This window comes from Amphiura filiformis, chromosome 18, assembly GCF_039555335.1.
Source record: "Amphiura filiformis chromosome 18, Afil_fr2py, whole genome shotgun sequence".
NCBI lineage: Eukaryota > Metazoa > Echinodermata > Ophiuroidea > Amphilepidida > Amphiuridae > Amphiura > Amphiura filiformis.
The window spans coordinates 50,727,393-50,748,515 of NC_092645.1; the positions used below are offsets into that span (position 1 = coordinate 50,727,393).

General features: G+C 36.8%; 1 protein-coding gene across 1 annotated transcript; it reads right to left on the reverse strand.

Moving 5' to 3' along the window:
• Nucleotides 1–3,818: 3,818 nt before the first annotated feature.
• Nucleotides 3,819–20,111, reverse strand: LOC140139207 (sialidase-2-like). Its single transcript, XM_072160987.1, has 5 exons — nucleotides 19,881–20,111; nucleotides 19,187–19,238; nucleotides 6,138–6,308; nucleotides 4,701–4,836; nucleotides 3,819–3,827 (listed from the first exon to the last, which is right to left on the reverse strand). The coding sequence occupies exons 1-5, from the start codon at nucleotides 20,026–20,028 to the stop codon at nucleotides 3,819–3,821; spliced, it is 516 nt and encodes a 171-aa protein (XP_072017088.1). The 5' UTR covers nucleotides 20,029–20,111.
• Nucleotides 20,112–21,123: the final 1,012 nt, after the last annotated feature.

Sequence of the window (21,123 nt, forward strand, 5' to 3'; positions counted from 1 at the left end):
AGCGGGAAGTTTGATAAGTACAAAGCGCAGATGACAGGTATGGTGGTAAAGTGCCATCGAAGTGACGGAAAGCCAGAATAGCAAGTTTAAATTCGAACTTTTCATCCAAATTATCAGTTTCGTTACGCACTTGGGTTTTGTATCCCGCCATTTCATTAGGACCACAGCAGGTGTGATGGTACAATGCAAAAATGGTAAAAACACAGTCAATAATTCAATAAAATGAAGTAAATGTACAATCAATGAGGAAATAGGTATGATTTCAAATGTTTCTTATAATGCAAGTGACTTGGTACAGTGAAAGGTTAGTGGGATATTGTTCCACATCGAATAGGTGCAGTGAAATAAACGATCAGTCAAAAGCAATTCTTAGTCAGTGGGAGAGGTCTAGTTCGTAAACACATAATCTGATTGGACAATCGCATAATTTCGTTTTAGTATAGTATAGTTTAGTATGCCTTGTTGCTTGTGGACCCGATTCCCTTGGTGAGCTCTCACCAAAGAGCAGTGCACTCACTGTTCATTTAGGGCAAGTACGTGAAAGTAAGTACACACCGGGCACAGCAACATGATTGCCACCCCTGGGTCATCGGATAGAAGACACCCCTCCCCCACAACTGTAACAATTTTTTGAAGCTGTCCCCAGAATTCCTTTACCAGGAAAATTGCTATTTCAATTCTAAAATTCAAAGAGGATGTACCAGAATCACCAAGCCAGTGGGGAGGGGGGGGGGTGTTCTAAATCGTCCCACTGATTTACTACTAAACGAACATTACAGGGAGAAAAGTGCGCGCGAAGCGCACAACAAATTTCAATTTCAATTGCTGTTTCCACCTCGATACACCCGAGTACACAGATTTTTTCCAAGCACAGCGAGTCTAGCCTCGGCACAGTCTGATTGAGTGCATAGCATCATAAGAGCTGTGTGATATCTAGCTGATGACTGGCGGAAAATACGGCATCTGTGATTGTTTTTGTCAAAACCCCGAATGTTCCTTCATTCAATCAGATATCAAATGGAAGCTAACATTTCCCGCTAAAACACTTTTCATTCCGTCAACAGATGACGCAATCAATGTTTATAGCAACACGAATATGTTGAAAACGACATATTCAAGCATAATGTTTGACCAAGATGTTGGTTTTAAAAGTCAAAACCTCAAGTGTCCTTACAATATTATTTTCATATTTTATGTCATTAAATGGAAGAGCACACTTATAGATTTTTAGATTTATTTATTGACAAATACCAAATATAAAGGTGTAGTCAAAGACATAATAATAATTATAACTGAGTACACTTAAACATTTTATAAAAGCTTTGTAGGTCTTGAAATAACGGAACCAAATATAAAGGTGTAGTCAAAGACATAATAATAATTATAACTGAGTACACTTAAACATTTGTGACGTGTCATGTCAAAAGGAGACACTTTTGGGCAGGTCATCAATTTTGAGGTTTTTACGTATCTTAAATATAGAGATATTTTGCTCCACAACGCCGTTTTCCCCAATGAAATCGGACATTCCTTAGCGAAGATATTGAGTTCGTAAGTTATGGTATTATAAAAGAAATTGAGATATCGGCCTTTAAAAATATTATTGACAATGTTGAGAGTAGGAATTACCTGGCAAAATGTCTCCAAAAATACAACATGCCAGTTATATTCCGGTCTGAAACTTTCAGACAATATTTTAAACATTAATAACATCACAAATTCGCGACAAACCCAAATTGTGAAAAAATCACCCCAGGTAGATTTTTGGCTATTTCTCCATTTACGATCCTGCCCAAAAGTGTCTCCTTTTGACATGACACGTCACATTTTATAAAAGCTTTGTAGGTCTTGAAATAACGGAACATAGAATGTACGGTAAATAGGAGCCAACACGAGAGAGCTGTGATCCGTTACAACATAAAAATAGATCCAATACACAAGCGCAGATGCACAAAGTCATGATTATCGATTTACATATCATTACTACAAATTGTATAAGCTTTAGACATGAAACTTACAACATCTTTAACAATAAAATATTCATTAACACTCATTAAAGTTATGAAAAGTTCATCATGAGAAATATTATCAATATCAAGAGTCTCAGAAATTATATTGTCCATAATTCTCTTTAAATTGCAAAAAGTTAATATTTTCACCTGTTTTGAGATACGGTTGTAAATTCAACGAACTATGACTATGCTAAAGAGCGCCTACAAATTGATATGCTACCATGTCTACTTTCGGAACCGGATTCATCATTCTGTGCATCAAAAGTAATGGTAACAAGAAGAGTCCTTAAAAAGGACAAAGATCCGCTAGTGGCCTACTGGTATTAATCTACTCTTTCTTGACTCATGGCAGTAAATTTCAAGAACACTTTGATGCAAAGCATCAGTGGAGGGCGCTAACCCCTGGCGCTAACTAAATAAACTCTTCAAAAAAAGTTTGGAAACTTTCCAAAACGGCTTTATATCAGAAATATTTGAAATCTATATCGATATTGTTTCATATCAATATAAACATTGTTTTTTCCTGTCAAAAATGACACCAAATTTGTGACCATAACTTATTCCGTGTAATGAGTAATTGTCTTTGAAAGACAAGGAGGTCTCCAACAAAATGTGCCAAATCTGCCATTGTCTGCGTGCGCCATTTTGCATAAGTAAACATGAATAAGGAATATCACACTGTTTCATTAAAAACGGTTTCAAAGTGCTGCCAGTTTGATGTACCGTCTTCTGCAGTCGTTGTATTTCTTAGGCGGCAACTTCTGGGTCTGTCTTTGACATCTCCGGTCTGACGAAACTTAGCTTTTAGCTTGGAGGGAGGTCATACTGCGGGAAACTCCAAAAGTTGCCGCACTTTGATTCTGAGGTATGCCAGCCTCAAGTGGACCAATAGCTCGAGCCTTATCCAGATCTGATAATTGAACCATGATTGATTAGAATTTTCTTGCAAATGACCACTATGAAGAAGTGACCAGCAAGAGAGATTGACTTGCGTTGATCCATTTAAAACCACATGTAGAACCATCCTAGCACTTTTTTATTCAACATGATGTAAGGCAAAATACCTTTTTATTCATTCTTTTATTCACTCGTCCATTCATTCAAAGCAATAAGATGAGCGCAGACAATGGTCAGTTTGGCACATTTTCTTTGAGACCTTTCTGTCTTTCAAAGAAAGTTACTCAGCCGTGGAATAAGTTATCGTCACAAATGAGGTGTCATTGTTGACAGGAAAAAACAATGGTTTCAATGATCATGCTGATATGAAACAATGTGGAGATAGACTCCTAAAATGTCTGATATACAGCCGTTTTTGAAAGTTTCCAAACTTTTTTTGAGGAGTAATTTATATTATACACAGGCAGTAGTGACTAAACCAGACAGTATTTTTTAACTCACATGGAAAATGTTGTTTTATTTGATGCTGTGTGTGCAGCATTAGTTGTGAAGAGTCCCTGCTTGTGTGTCTGAGAAATAAAATTATTGGAACCAGTGATTGGCCCAGTTTTCCAAGTAGTTTAAAAATTCCTGGTTTCTTTGTAATATTGATGAAAAATGTATCGAAAAAAACCCAACAACACCAAATAAGCATGAAATTAATAATTTGTGTTTGTTTGAAACGATTAACATTGATATAATTTAGCTGAATTAGTCGAACTACTTGCACTCGCGTAATAATTGTATTATACTAGTATGCTAAAAAGGTGTAAAACCTTAACAAACAAGTGGTAATATCCATTAGTTGCTATGACTTCGGACAATGACCTTATGAACTTATTGGCCAAAATTGGTGTAATCAAATACGTCTCACACTGGCTGGGTACAAGACAAATGGGACAATTTGATATAGTTCTGTGGAAGACTTGAAAGCATGTGTGGAACTTTCAAGAATTATCTTATAGTGAACGGTGTTAATGAAACACTTTTGATATATCAAGGTTTAAATGATGCCCAGGGAAATGATGTTATACTTTAAACCATCATGCATATCATGAATAAAAAATCTATTTACATGTGAAACCAAGTATTTTAGGTTGTTTACTTCAATCTTCATTCACAAACATACTATAGTTTAGTATGCCTAGTTGCTTGTGGACCCGATTCCCTTGGTGAGCTCTCACCAAAGGGCAGTGCACTCACTGTTCATTTAGGGCAAGTACGTGAAAGTAAGTACACATAAATCATTGTCAGTTTATAAATTGAGCCGAATCTCTCCAAGGTAAAGTGACAAAATTTAAATTGTAAAAATGTTTGTTGGCTTTGGGTATGAGAGTATTGTATTTCTGTTATTACTTTACTGTCACATCCCAAGATCCAATAACATTAATACAGATAAGAGTCAATGAACTGAGAACTCGGCCATTGTAATGTAAAACAGCAGGACCAATAAGATTCCTTGTTACATACTAAACAGAGGGTAATTGTCTCTGCTACATCTCCTGGCCTCCATGCACTTTCATGACTATTAAGCCAAGCAACTACTTGACAACCTAGTGTTCAAGAGACAGCATTTTACCTCTTAACAGTATCTTATTCAGACATATAATTCTCGCTTCAAGTAAGTTTTACAAACAGGATATGATGAGAACTGGGTGTTTTGATCAATATAGGCATATATATATATAGTTCCTGCGGAACAAAAAAAGTTGTTGTTTATATGAGATACATCGATCGTGCGAACGGACTTACCTTTATAACATGAAGCTCAGTGGTGATTTCTTCAGCGGCAAGCTCATCAAAATAACTAACATTAGATGGATGTGCGTTATAAACCAATAAGATCATGTCGACTTCCGTGTCTACAATTGGAACTGGATCCATCAATCTGTGTAATATGAAAATGTAAACCACCCATGTTGCACTGAATAGCAAATCAGTATAGGGAAGAAATGCATTGTGGGAAGTGCAAGATATCTTCTCCGGAAAGTATTAAATAATTCATACAAAGATTGTTGTCATTTGATTGGTGAATAAACATTTTTCCGGAATAGAATGATTATAGTGCTTTGCATTTGAGTATTACTTTAAATTACCGAATAGGGTGAAACTTGCTAGACTTGAGATCAGTCCTCGTTTACGAAGTTAAGGTTTTTGGTTTAGGGTTGGGGTAGGGCAGTCTTGTAGTAAGACTAGTAGAGTTGCACCCTATTCGGTAATCGCTTCAATATTTACACCCTCTATAGAAGACATAACCTTAATATTTCACACAGGGAGTATGTATGGGGTTATCTGAATTGAGATTTGGTAAGTCGGAAATGGTCTGAAAAGAAAGGCTAATTTGGATTAAAAAGGTAGGCCATATCTATATGGAAATCATTACAGATTTATTTCTGAAAATGATTAAATTGCTTTATTTTTGTTCAAATAATTGAATCAATATCTAATGCTTTTCAGGTTGTAGAGTTACTGGGCATTGTGTCTTTTGCACAACAAATTCGACACATGTTCAGGGCAGCCTTCATATTGACCCTTTTCCCATACGTTGTTGACTTCGGTCGGGTGAGCACTTGTTGGTTCAAGTCGTATTAATAAGTTAAAATCAAATAAGTCTTATGCATATTTGTGGTATTTTGTAAGTATATACAAGATTATTAACAAATTGCTCATCTTATTTCCACGTCAAGATGCACCTTTTGCTTAAAATAAGGACGTAACTACGAATTACCATTAAACATGGTCTAGTCGAAATCTGGCAAATTTCACTAACATTTGTGTGTCTATTGAACCCTTCGGCCGGGTGATTTCTTCTCATATTAAACGTGTTTCATTTTGTTTTGAAGTCCCAAGGCATGTCAGGGAGCTCAAAATATTTATCGCGAGTAAGCAGTTGGACAACTGCATCTTGAAAACATTTTTATGAAGATTATCCAAAGCTACAATATGATGCTTACAAAACTTTTGGCTTCAGTTTTTTAACCGTTTCCGGCGTACCAAATCTGTATTCGCTTTAATCAACATATCCAAACAACAACATCACATCCAAAAATCACATTTTCATCAAACAACTTTTATTTTTTAATTTTAATATCCTGACACCTGACACGTAAGATAACAGAGATGCGATGATGGAGGTAGAACTTTGTGAATGACCCTCGTATATAAATTTCAATCCTTAATTTTCTTCACCTGTATCCACTCTGACTTGCTATAATTTCCACTGGCCCCCACACAACTTTCCAGTCTTTTCTTCTTCCACGTCTCAAAATAATATCCATTACCCCAATGTCGGCATAGGTTTCTCTACGGCCTTCAGCAAAGGCAAGGAACATGTCATGATGATAGACTAGAGCAGGTATTCTGAAAAAAAAGAAAGAAAAAGAATATTGATAGTATAGGCAAGCCCTGGAAAATTCTGTACTAGACATAATATATCCTTAAAAGTTTTGAAAGCAGATTTGGAAAGCTGTCAGCTGGAGTTGTCTACTGGTGTATTCATACCAAATGTCTTATTGTCATTATTGACTAGTAAACAACAGGTGGATGGGTCGTATGAACATAAAATATGCCCTCTGGGCACTGGGCCTTGTCTGGAACCCAGACAAACGAGAACCTAGACCAATGACTTTTACTCGCGTAGTGAAGCCGACACTGCTTAGCAACGAATTTGACAAGGACGCATACCCGGACGCAAACAAGCAGACATGTTCGCGTCTATGGAACATGTTGCATTTGACGCGGCGATAACGGCGCAATAATCACGCAAACGAGCGCGTCAAACATGTATGCGATATTTCTCCGCGCCTAGTAACCCCGTCAATCCGTCAATATCACCTTGGATACGGGGCTTCACCTCCCGCTGTGGTAAAGGATGGGCAGTAATAGGTCTAGGTGGTATGTCTATGGTCTGGAAGAAGTGAAATCAGTATTTATAACAATTTGCAGCAAGCTATTTTCACTAAAAATTTTACTACATGTATGTTCTATACTGTTATATGTTTCTGTTGGTATCTTAAATTGCTTCTTTGCACTAAAGTAACAGTTTAAATTAGTTTCATATAATCACATGAGGAAAATTTATGAAACCAAAATAAGTAAAAATGAATTAGGATACCAAGGTTTACAGACCATATAGCGTCTATGGTCAGGCAGACACTAAATGCCCTGAACAGTCTATTAACGTCTTGCAAGCTCTAATGATTGATCAAGAATTTATCAAGATTTAACATTAACCACGGTTGTTTGATGGGATCATTTATTAGTTTTTCAAACAAAACATTACATCATGTACAACCAAAATTTAGGCTTGAAACAGCCAAATGTGATATCATCCTAATGTATACAGATGCTTTTGAGTCATTCTCAACTTTAATTTTCCCTCTTTTACAAAATTAATCACTTTTATAGCATTTTTTGTAGGTTTTTCGGATTTAAAATGTATTTATTAATGACAAAATTGGTGGCGCTATTTAGTTACTGGAAATTACTCTTTCAAGCTTTTAATTAAAAAAATAATTCCTTTTATTGTTTAATAAAATATGTTTATAGAATTTCTTTGTTGCTTGTTTTACCTATTCCAGCTGTTTAATGGCAGTATTAATTACATACCTTTGCAAATAAAGAAATGTGATTTAGAATAAATAGCGCCATCTATTTAGTTAATAATGAAGCCAATTAATTCTATATACATCAAACAACCGTCTAACCAAGTCAAACCTGTTACTACTGCATAAAGAATAAAGGTTGAGAAAATATTATTAAGAGAAAGAATAACTTAATGAGAAATTAACCCCTGCATGTTGAATACCAATGTTGAATTTTACCACATAGGCCTATACCAAGTGTATACCAGATACCAGTTGCACAGAGGTCTAGGGAAGAAGGGCAAGGATTTGGTTGGAGTTGGAGCCCTCCTGCTGACAGTGGTATGTGAAAATAAGACCAGGGAAAGAAGATTTATTACCCCTTTTACTGGCTATTCGAGGATAAAATTTTATAGAATTTGTAAGGACATGTACGCGATATGAGCAAAACAACAGTGTGTCAGTGGACTGCAAAATGCGTACTTGTGTAATAATGTTTACATAAATAAAAATTCCTTTAAAAGGAATAGAGTGGGCAAATGAAAAATTGTCAAGAGAAATGAAAGAATGAGTAAGTCAAGTTCACAATTAAAAACAGGGAAAATATGACACAACATCGATTTCCAATAGGGGAATAACACAAAACGTATCAACAAAGTTAAAAGAGTTTTTAACTTTATACGTTTATACGTTTGTTATTCCCCCATTGGAGGTTGTGTCATATTTTCCCTGATTTTAATCTGATCTAATATTGCTTATCCTTTGTTCTCTGCTGGTCAGTTGGAACAGATTTTCCCTGTTTTTATATTAACCCTTCACATCATAACACAAGACGTTTTATGTTAACATTTTATATAAAACATGGTTATAAAACTTTTGTAGATAATAGTTATTTAAAACATTTTCGTAATCATACCTAGAGGTTTTTTTTTATCATCAGATAGAAAGACTTCTGCTCATCTTCTCTGGTGAGACAACAGGGCTGGGGTATCTTTCCATATCAAAGTTTAAAAATCTGTCATATCAATTTCCTCAATATGTTGTATTGCAACTTATGAGGGAAATGTTTGATTTTACAATATTTCGATATTATTTTTTAACTTTGTAACTTTATTATGATTAACATAACTGTATTTCAAAGCGTCAAACTATATCATTATATTGTCCCAACAAAAATAATCCAGGGAATAAAATATTCATTCATATGTTTATTTATTTTATTCAACCTGGGCCATTTCTACTGGTACACATGCATTCTAATAATTTGTCTATAATACCTTATACAAGCATCAAAGATTTGAAAAGTAAATAGCCTATATGTACACACTGCACACAATGCACATACAAGCTGTATTTCTACATGCCGAAGCTGTCAGTATAAAATGATATATATGACCTTCACGATGCTATTAATTTAGCCCAAAGATTAGGAAAACTAGCAAAACTGGTGAACTGGTACTGTTCAAATAAAAACATCTGCAAATCTTGCTGCAATTTCCAAATAGTATTTCTATTACTTAAATAATTATTTTTTGTTATTTCTTTTAATACAAACACATTACTGCCTATGACGACTTTATCGTATTACTTACATATCAAAATCAAGTAATAATTACAAAACTCGCCGTAAACTATCACCTTTGTGGGTGTTTGGGATATAACCGGCACGAATATTTTCTCAACACTGCGGCATGTGAAAAAGTAGGTCAATAGTCAGAGCATACAGGGTGGGTGCGGCACGCCGCACCCACCCAAAAAAACCCAAATACAAATTCCTTTAAAAAGGTAATGGGCCGCACAATGGGAGTTTTGATGTGATGTGCTGAAATCCGGGGCGGGGTGGTGGCACTGCCACTTTGGAGGTGACGCGTATGTATGGCTGTTACGACCCCCCTTTTCACCATCGCTGTCACCCAAAGATCCCATTACCAGCACATGCCCTGTCACCCAAAGACCCCATATTTTTTCCTTTAGATCGGTAAAATTGGTGTTAACAGTTGTAAACAAAGTAGTAGTATACCAATGGAGGTAATAACAGTTACTGGTGAAACTACAGATAATACTGACCATGTTTTAAACAAATGGTGTAATGAATTTGAATCGCTTTTCAAAGCTGATGCAAATAATTTTGATGACGAGTTTTGTCACATATAAAGACAAAATTGAAAGATCTTGAAGCTAGTTCGTCTGAGAAAGATTATACTGCAGTTAATCTCAATAAACCTCTTGAGCTTGATGAAGTTATTGGTGCAATTAATAGAGCTAAATTGAATAAAGCTGCTGGTGTTGATGGTATTGTAACAGAATTACTTAAGAACAAAACTATGACAGTTGTTCTCCATGCTCTCTTTAGCCGTTGTTTTACATGTGGTATTTGTCCATCCAAATGGAGATTTGGTTTAATAAACCCAATACCTAAATCTGGTAATAATGATCCTAGAGATCCGATGAGTTACAGAGGTATAACGCTGATTTCAGTGGTATGTAAAATATATTGTGATGTGATCCGTAAAAGGCTCACAGATTGGCTTGAAGAAAATAACATTATCAATGAAGAGCAGAATGGATTTAGAAAGAATCGTAGTTGTCTTGATCATTTATACACATTTTCATCTATTGTACAGAATAGAAATCTTTGCAAAAAAGACACATTTGCTTGTTTTATCGATGCCAAGAAGGCATTTGACCGTGTCAATCGTGATTGTTTATGGTATAAACTTAGAAGTATAGGTATTAATGGTAACTTTTATAACTGTATTAAAAGTCTTTATGAAGATGTGAAATGTTCTGTAAGGGTTAATAACTTTATGACAAATTGGTTTGATGTTGAAATCGGTGTGAAACAAGGTTGTTTACTTTCTCCCGTGCTCTTTAACATTTATTTGAATAGTATTGTGAATGAAATAAAAGAATTAAAATGTGGTGTTCCTGTGCTTGACACAAACATNGATCTGCTAATGTATGCAGATGATATTGTACTTGTTGCTGAAAGTGAAAGTTCACTTCAAAGAATGTTAGACTGTGTATCAAACTGGACTAAAAGGTGGCGTATAAGTTTAAATGACACAAAGACTCAGGTAGTTCATTTTCGCACTAAAAGCCGTGATAAATCAAATGTACAATTTACATGCTGTGATACTAACATCTCTACAGTAAATGGTTATAAATATTTAGGCATTTGGTTTGACGAATATCTTGATTTTCATGTGTCTACCCGAAATCTAGCTGCTTCTGCATCCAGAGCTCTGGGAATGGTCATCAGTAAAGTCAAAGCCCTGGGTGGTATCAATTTCAATTCTTTCACCAAGCTTTTTGACTCTTTCGTTGGTCCAATTTTAGACTACGGCAGTGGGGTCTGGGGTATTGATGAGTTTTCCTCGATTAATTCTGTGTTCTACCGCGCTTGCCGATTTTTCCTTGGTGTTGGGAAATATGTTCCAAATGACGCCATGCTTGGTGACTTGGGATGGGTTTCCCTTTTGAGCGTCAAATGCAGTCAGTGGCTAGATTGTGGAGTCGTCTTTCAAAACTAGACAGCAATCGTTACCCAAGTAAAGTTTTTCAATGGTCCCAACATTTAGCAGGTAAAGGTATTAAGAACTGGTGTTACAAAGTAAGATCGTTATGTTCTAAGTTGAATTGTGATCTAATTCTGAGTATTTCTGAACAGATCGGTAATCGAAACTTAGTTAATCATATATCCGATGCTGCTAAATTGTTTGTAGAAAATCGTTGGAAAGAGGCAATCTTTAATGACCGAAGAAAGAACCCAAATGCTCGCAATAAACTTCGTACGTATCGCACCTTTAAAGCCACTTATGGCACTGCTGAGTATGTAAACACCATTATGAAGAAGTGTAATAGACGGGCTTGTATGGGCGGCCGTGAGGGCCAAAAGGGTCTCAAAACCACACAAGGGTCTCAAAAGTAAAATAAGGTCTCAAAAACACACAAAGGTCTCAGAAATAAACACACAACAAGGTCTCAAAAGTATAATAAGGTCTCAAAAACACAGAAAGCTCTCAGAAAAAACACACAGTAATGTCTCAATAGTATAATAAGGTCTCAAAAACAGGGAAAGGTCTCAAATACAGAGAAAGGTCTCAAAAACAGGGAAAGGTCTCAAAAACAGAGAAAGGTCTCAAAAACAGAGAAAGGTCTCAAATACAGAGAAAGGTCTCAAAACAGAGAAAGGTCTCAAAAACAGAAAGGTCTCAAAAACAGAGAAAGGTCTCAAATACAGAGAAAGGTCTCAAAAACAGAGAAAGGTCTCAAAAACAGAGAAAGGTCTCAAAAACAGAGAAAGGTCTCAAACACAGAGAAAGGTCTCAAAAACAGAGAAAGGTCTCAAAAACAGAAAAAGGTCTCAAAAACACGTTATGGTCTCAAAAACACGTTATGGTCTCAAAAACACGTTATGATCTCAAAAACACGTTATGGTCTCAAAAACACGTTATGGTCTCAAAATCACGTTATGGTCTCAAAAACACGTTATGGTCTCAATAACACGTTATGGTCTCAAAAATACGTCAAGGTCTCAAACCAGGTATTACAACCGACCGTTATATGTGCAGTACCGCATGCAGTACTGCACACATCAGCTTGCAGTTTCGCTTGCGAAACTACACATTCTGTCACGCACTTCCGCATGAGGAACTACATATCCCAACTTGCATTTCCGCATGCGGTGATGCAGGTCGGGATGTTTTTGCAGGTCGGGAATATTTTGGTGCATTTCCGCATGGGGAATTGCAATATTTTTGGTGTATTTCCGCATGGTGAACTGCAATATTTTTGGTGTATTTCCGCATGGGGAACTGCAATATTTATGGTGTATTTTCGCATGGGGAACTGCAATATTTTGGTGTATTTCCGCATGGGGAACTGCAATTTGTTTGTGGCATTTCCGCATGCAAAATTAGCTATGCGCATACTTAATATTTTTTTATACCATACTTATTGGTTTAGATTGTTTGTTTATCATATTTATAATATGAAGACCGGTGGCTATTAAGACATGCTGACGATATATACCACTGATTACCGTAAACATCGACCCTTTTCTGATCTCACCGGTGCTATTGATGTGCATCATTTGAGATCTGCGTGAATTGGTAATCGAGAACCGTTGGACCTATAATAGAATGTGGTCACAATGTCAAGTTGATCATTACGGTATTATAATAGTCATCATTAAGAGGCGTGTAAAATTTATTTTAATAAAAATTAATTTCATTCAATACTAATATTATAGGCCTCTATACTAAATCGGCCTTTCGGACAAGACTTTCCAAGATATATTTTCTTTTAATTACAACAAATGAAACGAAAAGTAAAACGATAGTAGGCCTAATATTGAATTGAATAAATTCATATCTACATTCGGACATGCAACAGTAATTATTACATGCGACATTAATTTAATTATTCTCCTCAGCGAGACTACAATAAAAAATAAAAACTCTTACCCACTGTACATCTCGTCTTTGTATGTGCAGTTCCCAGTGGCGTAACTAGCGCGGGGGGAGGGGATTTGAACCCTTGCCCCCCCCCCCCATAAAAAGGTTATTAATTAACCTTATTATTTGGTCATTTTAACCTAAAAAACCCAAATTTTGCGACCTTTGCGCGCATTTATTCAACTTTTGAACTTTTGTACCATATGTCACCAGTTTATCTTCAACTTATGCCATATTTTTGCGCGCTTCGCTACCATAAACTTCTTTTGTCGCCAAAAGGTGCTGGATTCACTATACTTCAAGACAATCTTTCCAACCCCATCCCTCCCATGTCAAAAAGAAATCTACGCCACTGTTCCGGGGACACATTCCAAGCAGATCCCATGACTCTAACTTAGACTCCCCCTTCCCCGTGTCGACAGTGCGACATAGTAATTTAATTTAGCATGATGAAATGACGCATAGGCCTATTCACTGCATGTCAAAGCAGTGAATAGTCATTTGACTTAAACTTTCACAAAATTGCAACATAATTTTGATTAATACATCCCATTCGGAAATACACCAAACATATTGCAGTTCCCCATGCGGAAATACACCAAAAATGTTGCAGTTTCCCATGCGGAAATGCACTAAAGTATTGCAGTTTGTCATGCGGAAATAAACCAAAAATATTGCAATTCCCCAAGCGGAAATGCACCCAAAAATGTTGCAGTTCCCCATGCGGAACTGCACATCCCGATGTGCATCACCGCATGTGGAAATGCAAGTTGGGATGTGTAGTTCCGCATGCGGATGTGCGTGACGGAATGTGCAGTTTCGCATGCGGAACTGCAAGCGGATGTGTGCAGTACTGTATGCGGTACTGCACATATAACGGTCGGTTGTAATACCCGGTTTGAGACCTTGACGTGTTTTTGAGACCATACCGTGTTTTTGAGACCATAACGTGTTTTTGAGACCATAACGTGTTTTTAAGACCATAATGTGTTTTTGAGACCATAACGTATTGAGACCATAACGTGTTTTTGAGACCTTTCTCTATTTTTGAGACCTTTCTCTGTGTTTGAGACCTTTCTCTGTTTTTGAGACCTTTCTCTGTTTTGAGACCTTTCTCTGTTTTTGAGACCTTTTCTGTTTTTGAGACCTTTCTCTGTTTTTGAGACCTTTCTCTGTTTTTGAGACCTTTCTCTGTTTTTGAGACCTTTTTCTGTTTTTGAGACCTTTCTCTGTTTGTGAGACCTTTTTTCTGTTTTTGAGGTCTTTCTCTGTTTTTGAGACCTTTCTCTGTTTTTGAGACCTTTCTCTGTTGTTGAGAGATTTCTCTGCTTTTGAGACCGTTCTCTGTTTTTGAGACCTTTCTCTGTATTTGAGACCTTATTGTACTATTGAGACCTTGTCGTGTGTTTGTTTCTGAGACCTTTCTGTGTTTTTGAGACTTTATTATACCTTTGAGACCTTATTGTGTGTTTATTTCTGAGACCTTTATGTGTTTTTGAGACCTTATTATACTTTTGAGACCTTATTGTGTGTTTATTTCTGAGACCTTTATGTGTTTTTGAGACCTTATTGTACTTTTGAGACCCTTGTGTGGTTTTGAGACCCTTTTGGCCCTCATGGCCGCCCATAGGCTTTAGCCCTCTTCAGGTGTGGATGCGCTCCAATTGCCATTGAAACGGGTCGTTATAATAACACTCAGGTACAGAACCGAATTTGTAATATTTGTAATATGAATTGTATTGAAGATGAGTTCCACTGTTTTATAATTTGTTCAACGTATAATGATATCAGATCCAATTTCTTTAATGACATGGTTAAATTTAACCCAAGTTTCTCAAATCTTTCAGATTACAATAAATTCATTTTTGTAATGTCAGATGGCAACCATTGTTGCAGGGTAGCAAAATTTGCAAATGAAATTCTCACACTTCGTCAATCTATTGTGTACACTAAGGGATAAATAAATTGTAATTATTATTTAGCTGTCTCCTCATGTACACGTCAACATCATGCTTGCTTCTGCCATGTTGCGCATTTGCGGCTTCTAGCATTTATTTTGTTCTTTTGATCTAGGCCTAAAAGCATGATGGGCGTTTGATGAGGTTTCAGCTAACATTGCCTTGTGTTTATTTTTTTTAAATGTATATGCATGTTATTGTTTTTAAAAAACCTTGACTATATTTACATGTATTATTATGTGCTATTTATATGTATTATTTATGTGCTATATTTTTATATTGTATATTATTGTTTTGTCACTCATAAGCCAGAATTGGCCGGTCTCTATGTGAGAGTGTGACGTTAATAAAGATTTAAACTAAACTAAACTATGTCATCCAAAGACCTAGACCTTATATATTTCCATCTGAAATGCAACGAGTCGTCTATCACTGATTTTGTGAATTCTTTTGAAATAACAAAGCTATTTGAAGTTGAACCCATTTAGAACTAGACATTCAATTTACTAAGTTTTTTTTTGGCTCTCACCCAATGCCCCCTGATTTAGATCCAAACGGCCCATCTCTCACCCAATGACCCCATATTTTATACATTTTGCTCTCACCGGAATGCCAAAAATCATGCTCTCACCCATGCAATGACCCCAGTATTTCTCACCGGATGCCCCTTACTCGCTAGCCCTACACCTATATCCATTAAAGTGCCACCCACGGGGCTGAAATGTAACCGTTTGGATACAAAACAACAATGTAACATTAGCATAGTAAGCAAAGAAAGATTAGGAAATGTAAATCTAAAGATTAGGAAATGTAAATGGGATGAATATAGGTTTGCATATTTAATTCTTAAGGATTGTTTTCCAAGAGGACATGTTATGATATAACTGTCGGTTGTGACTTACACCTTCGGGGTAATACCTGACAATATTGCATGTCTGGTTATTGATTTAATGGAAAGTCGCCGTGGATATCAGGTTTTTAAGAGCATTTCAACGACACAAAAGTCACGGTGTATTGGGAGTTTTTTATTAACCCAATAATTTTGTATTTCAAACAAAGATGACATTCAAGCATACGCATAGAATTATAAGGATTTTTTGTGAAGGTAAATGTTTTAAATAACACTTACAACAAATGTCAATTGCAACTACTACCGCGCTAGATTTTCCAGGGATAGAGACCATCCTGTTTTTTTTGTTTATTTTGTTTATTTAAAAAAAAAAAAAGAAACCATGTTTTATCGATGAAATTCTTCTTCCCCCGTCGCCAAAAAGCCCTTAAGCGGTTAGGGTTAAGTTACCACTATCGAAACTCAGTATAGGCTTCCTTAACCCTAACAGGACTGTATACTACAAAATACTACTTGATATATCCGTTGTTCGTGCGTGCATCCCACGTGTGATTGCAGATACAGGGTGAGTCAAAAAAGTGCAATAGAGCAAATGATCGATATTTATGCAAGAACCAAATCGAACCTTCGAATTATTCAAATGCCACACTCCTTTTGCTGTGATGTCCAATTTCGTTATTTGTCCACGAGGTACTATGTGTTTTGAATGAGAGCACACAATATACGGTAAAGGCACCAGCTCTGAAACTGACTTTAACTTAGATAAGGTTGATTTTAGCATTATTTTAATTTATTTTTTCTGTTCAAACAAACTTTCCAACATTGCTTTAAGTCCGTCATACCTCCCTCGACTCCAACTCCAGTTTTTTTAAATCCCATTATTTCCAATTTAGTGGATATTTTGTAATTCAATCCACTTAAATTTACACGCATTTCATTTTGACATTTTAAAAACCTCCCTGCAAATGTGTATGTTTTTGATAGAGAATAAACATCTTTAAAGTAAAGGTAAAATAAAAATAACAACAAATAATGTTTCTTCTCCTTAAACAAGACCAAGGGCAATAACACTTTGGGTGCTCCATTTTATTTCAATGCCAATGAGGTTAAGAAAATGGCAGTTGTTCCAAATCTACCTTACACAGAGTGGGCTGACATTCAAATTTTATGTGTCTCTTGGACAAACCTTAAAATTGGGTATCACTATAAAATGTGTCAGAAAAACAAAACGGTAAATGCTAATTCCTTGATATTTTCACCCAAGGTCACTGATGGATATATCATATATAAAATGTTTTAATACCTAAAAGGTTCAACTCGGTTCTTAAATAAAAATGGATTCTTTACTCTATTGCACTTTTTTTACTCCCCACGTGGTGTGATGACGCAATCGCCCTAAGTGATGTATAGGCACGGTTTCGCTGGCCAGCGAAGCCCAAGACCCGTGGCAAAGTGTCGCCGACCGAATGCTTGGCGTGCGAGGGGTCTCGGGTTCGAATCCCACCCAGAGCAAACAACTTCTTTCGTTCTTTTCTCTCTTTATTCTTTCCTCCTTTCCCTTCCCGTCGCCAAAAAGCCCTTAGGCGGTTAGGGTTAAAAGGGCCTATATGTGGGCCGATATGATTAAAAAAGGATAAAATGTGAAATACGGGAGTGGTGAATGTTCGATCTTTGCATGTAGGCCTATACATTTTAAGCACATAATACAAGTGTTTGATTAGTGCCTGGAGGGTTGAAATAATGATTTTTTTTATATATTTTCAAAATGCACTCAAAAATGTGCTGTCTGTACCATATGTTAGCCTATAGACGAATCCAACGGGCCAAGTCATGGTCAGGATTTGGTCGGCCATCTTTGGTTTCCCGCTAGCACCAACCTGGGGTTTTGAGTGCCCGATTGTGCAAATAAAAGCCGCCTAACACCTAGAGAAGATGCAAAGACGTGGAGGGTTAATAGAATAATATATACAATAGAGGTAATCCTGTCGCATCTATTCATACATAGTCCTTTTGTTCATCCATTTGTACATCTATGAATAGATGCGACGGGATTACCTGCGGAATTAATTATCTCTATTGTATTATTCTATTAACCCTCCTCGACCTTCTCTAGGTGTAAGGCGGCTTTTATTTGCACAACTGTTGGAACTGTATTGTGTTGTAAACTTAAATCATTTTTTTTTGTCTACTATGTTTTCGCGGAAGGTGTAAAACGGGTGATGGAATGCAGTTTAAAATTTCCGCCAAGGCCGAATCATTTCACATTTTGGATGCATTGTAGCCGACGGGGACCCAACTAAAGGCTGCTAGTCAGGTGTAGGAATGCGTGTCACCCGTTTTACACCTTCCGCGAAAACACAGGTAGACAAAAGACTGATTTAAGTTTACAACACAATACAGTTCCAAAAGTTGTGCAAATAAAGGCCGCTTTACACCTAGATAAGGTCGAGGAGGGTTAATAGAATAATAATACAATAGAGATAATTCCGCAGGTAATCCCGTCGCATCTATAAATGGATGAACAAAAGGACATGTATGAATAGATGCGACAGGATTACCTCTATTGTATATATTATTCTATTAACCCTCCTCGTGACGTCTATGCATCTTCTCCAGGTGTTAGGCGGCTTTTATTTGCACAATTGGGCGCTCAAAACCCCAGGTTGGTGCTAGCGGGAAACCAAAGATGGCCGACCAAATCCTGACCATGACTTGGCTCGTTGGATTCGTCTATATATTGCTGTGCACAGACAACTGCAACTGCTTTCAAATGACTATTCATGTTGACATGCGCGCGAGAATTTTGACTTTCATTGTTTGGAGGGTGTGCATAATCGAGTTGCGGGCACTGAATTTGTCGATTTGGCACCGGGTTTGACACCCTTAAATATTATTGTCTTCTTTGCGCACTTATTGAAACATTATTGCTGTAAAAAAATTGGGCTTGTAATATTTCTGTCGGGCATGTAACATTTAAGAGTCCGACAAGCCCGACTGGCTAGTGCCAAATTTTTTTTAAATTGTACTATTTTATTCTGTTTAAGCCAAACAGGCTGAGCACATGATGAAGAGGTACCTGTAAATTGACTTGACTTATGCTCTGTGTGCTAGCTGTATATGCTTCACTTCAAAATAAAAAGTCCCCATTTTAAGATATTCAACTGAGATATTAAACTGTTCAAAATGTCAACTGTCTTAAGATCCACTGAACCAATACTAGGCTTGTATGTACTCATTTTAATGCATTTTCATTGTCATGACAATTTGCATTTTTGACATTTTTAAATTTTTAAAACAAAATTTGAAACATGTCGTCTACAGTTGACACCCGTGTGGAGAGAGTGAATAGCGGCTATGATTGTGGTTATTTTAACTTTCAGTTCCTTACCTTGTTGTATTGTAGAGTGTATCGTCGACATTCATATCTTGATAAAACAATACTGCAATAGTACAAAGTGCAATAAATGAAATATGACTTGACAATGTCAGAGTGTTCTACTTGTATTAAAAACACAAGAACACGGAGGTCTTTATGGAAAGGTGGAGCGATATTATTGGGGGATCTTTATGGAAAGGCAGAGAAATAAAATTAGGGGGTCTTTATGGAAAGGTGGAGCAATATAATCAGGGGGTCTGTCTTTATGGAAAGGTGGGTAGGCACAGGGATGCAGCAGTTTTTTGTTGCGATTTCAGGCAATTTGTAGAAAACTGGTGAAGATATTTTTGCAATATTTTCTTTAAACTTATGGTAAACATATAAACTCTTCATCTTCTTTTTTCCAGAATTTTTTTTCCAGAATTTGGCAAATGTAAAATTTAAATAGATAAAAAAATTGGTTAATGTTTGGGTCTCTTTTTCAGGTTTTTTCCAGTTGAAATCCATACACCCCATAATTAAGACATGACCTTAATATGCCACACAGGGAGTGTGAATTTCAAATGGGGTTACCTAAATGGGTGGGTGCATTTAATATCTACACCCTCCTGTGTGTGAGGTTAAGGTCATATCTTCCATAGGGGGTGTATCCAAACTGTAGTCAACCCCCGGGAATAATAGAACTCATTATTACAATATTGCTTACCCTCTGCTTCTGTTTCCACAGGGGTTGCCCGTTTCCATACATTATCGCTGCCTTTCCTTGATGGATCAGTATATATCAACAATACCGATGATATAGATAATACCAACAATCCACAGCTTAGAATGATGAGTAGCAGTTTGGTTTTCATGCTGATGATATGCGGCTTCTAGTTTTACTTTTAAATTTGAGTCTTGGTGGGGTTCTTCTTGTTTTTACATACCAGTTGGTGACACTGTAGATTCAATTCAATACAAATATAAAAATTAAGTCCAAAAGTTACAAAATGACACCAGAAGTTTCGATCAACGTACAGTGAAACCTGGCGAATTCCACTACCATGACACTGGATAACGTCGTTCGCATCGTTTTTTAACAGTAACAGCAATAACATGAGCTACGCGCTGCGTTTTTATAATTTGGTATATCTTACTTATGCCGAACAGGTGCTTTGGCTGTGAAAGTTTGCGAGCTTTGTGAAATGTCCAATGCTCGCACCCACAATTCTGGAGCGCGGACTGCACATTCAAAGATTTCTTTCTCTCTGTCTAATGGGTCCGTAACCGCAAAATCCGCCCGGTGGAACAAAGTCCTGATTACGCCTAACTCCAGCGGAGTGGTGGCTGTTAATATTGAGGTACTGGTCAGTGTATGTAAGTTTACGGTACACACTGTCCCGTACAGGACCGTCCTCGGAACGCTTGACCAAAGTATCTAAGAATGGAAGCTGTCCATCCGCCTCCCCTTCACATGTGAACTTTATGTGATCACTTTGCGAGTTGATATTCGCTGAAATCGGCTCCCGTTTAATAACTACGAACGTGTCATCTACGTAGCGAAGCCACACTCGGAGTGGAAGTGGTGCAGATCCAAGGGCTAAGCGTTCAAACCGTTCCATAAATAGATTGCATGTCGTTGGTTACACAGGACCACCCATGGCGGTGCCATGTTTTATTTTATTTATTTATTTTTTTTGTTTTGAAGAATTCGCCGCGGAAAACAAAATATGTTGTATTTAGACAACATTTTAACAGTTCAAGCACTTACTCGGCGTTAATATATGTTCTGGTCGTCCACGAAGTATCCTCCTCTAAGCGTAAAAAAACATGCACAAAACAGTAGATACTTGTAATGTCTGAGATTTGATGAGAAAGAATCCAGGATGGATGAGATAATTACGGATTTTATTAATCTGTCTCTTAACTTAGCACTTAACTTAACACTAAATTGTCACATCACTCGACAG

What these genes read in the sequence shown, in the direction of transcription:
- LOC140139207 (XM_072160987.1), bottom strand. Translation starts at nt 20,028, where the DNA reads ATGAAAACCAAACTGCTACTCATCATTCTAAGCTGTGGATTGTTGGTA. An exon ending in ACACTCTACAATACAACAAG is followed by an intron (nt 6,309 to 19,186) that starts GTAAGGAACTGA and finishes CTTTTTTTTCAG; the next exon opens with AATACCTGCTCTAGTCTATC. An exon ending in GCAAGTCAGAGTGGATACAG is followed by an intron (nt 4,837 to 6,137) that starts GTGAAGAAAATT and finishes CATATTACACAG; the next exon opens with ATTGATGGATCCAGTTCCAA.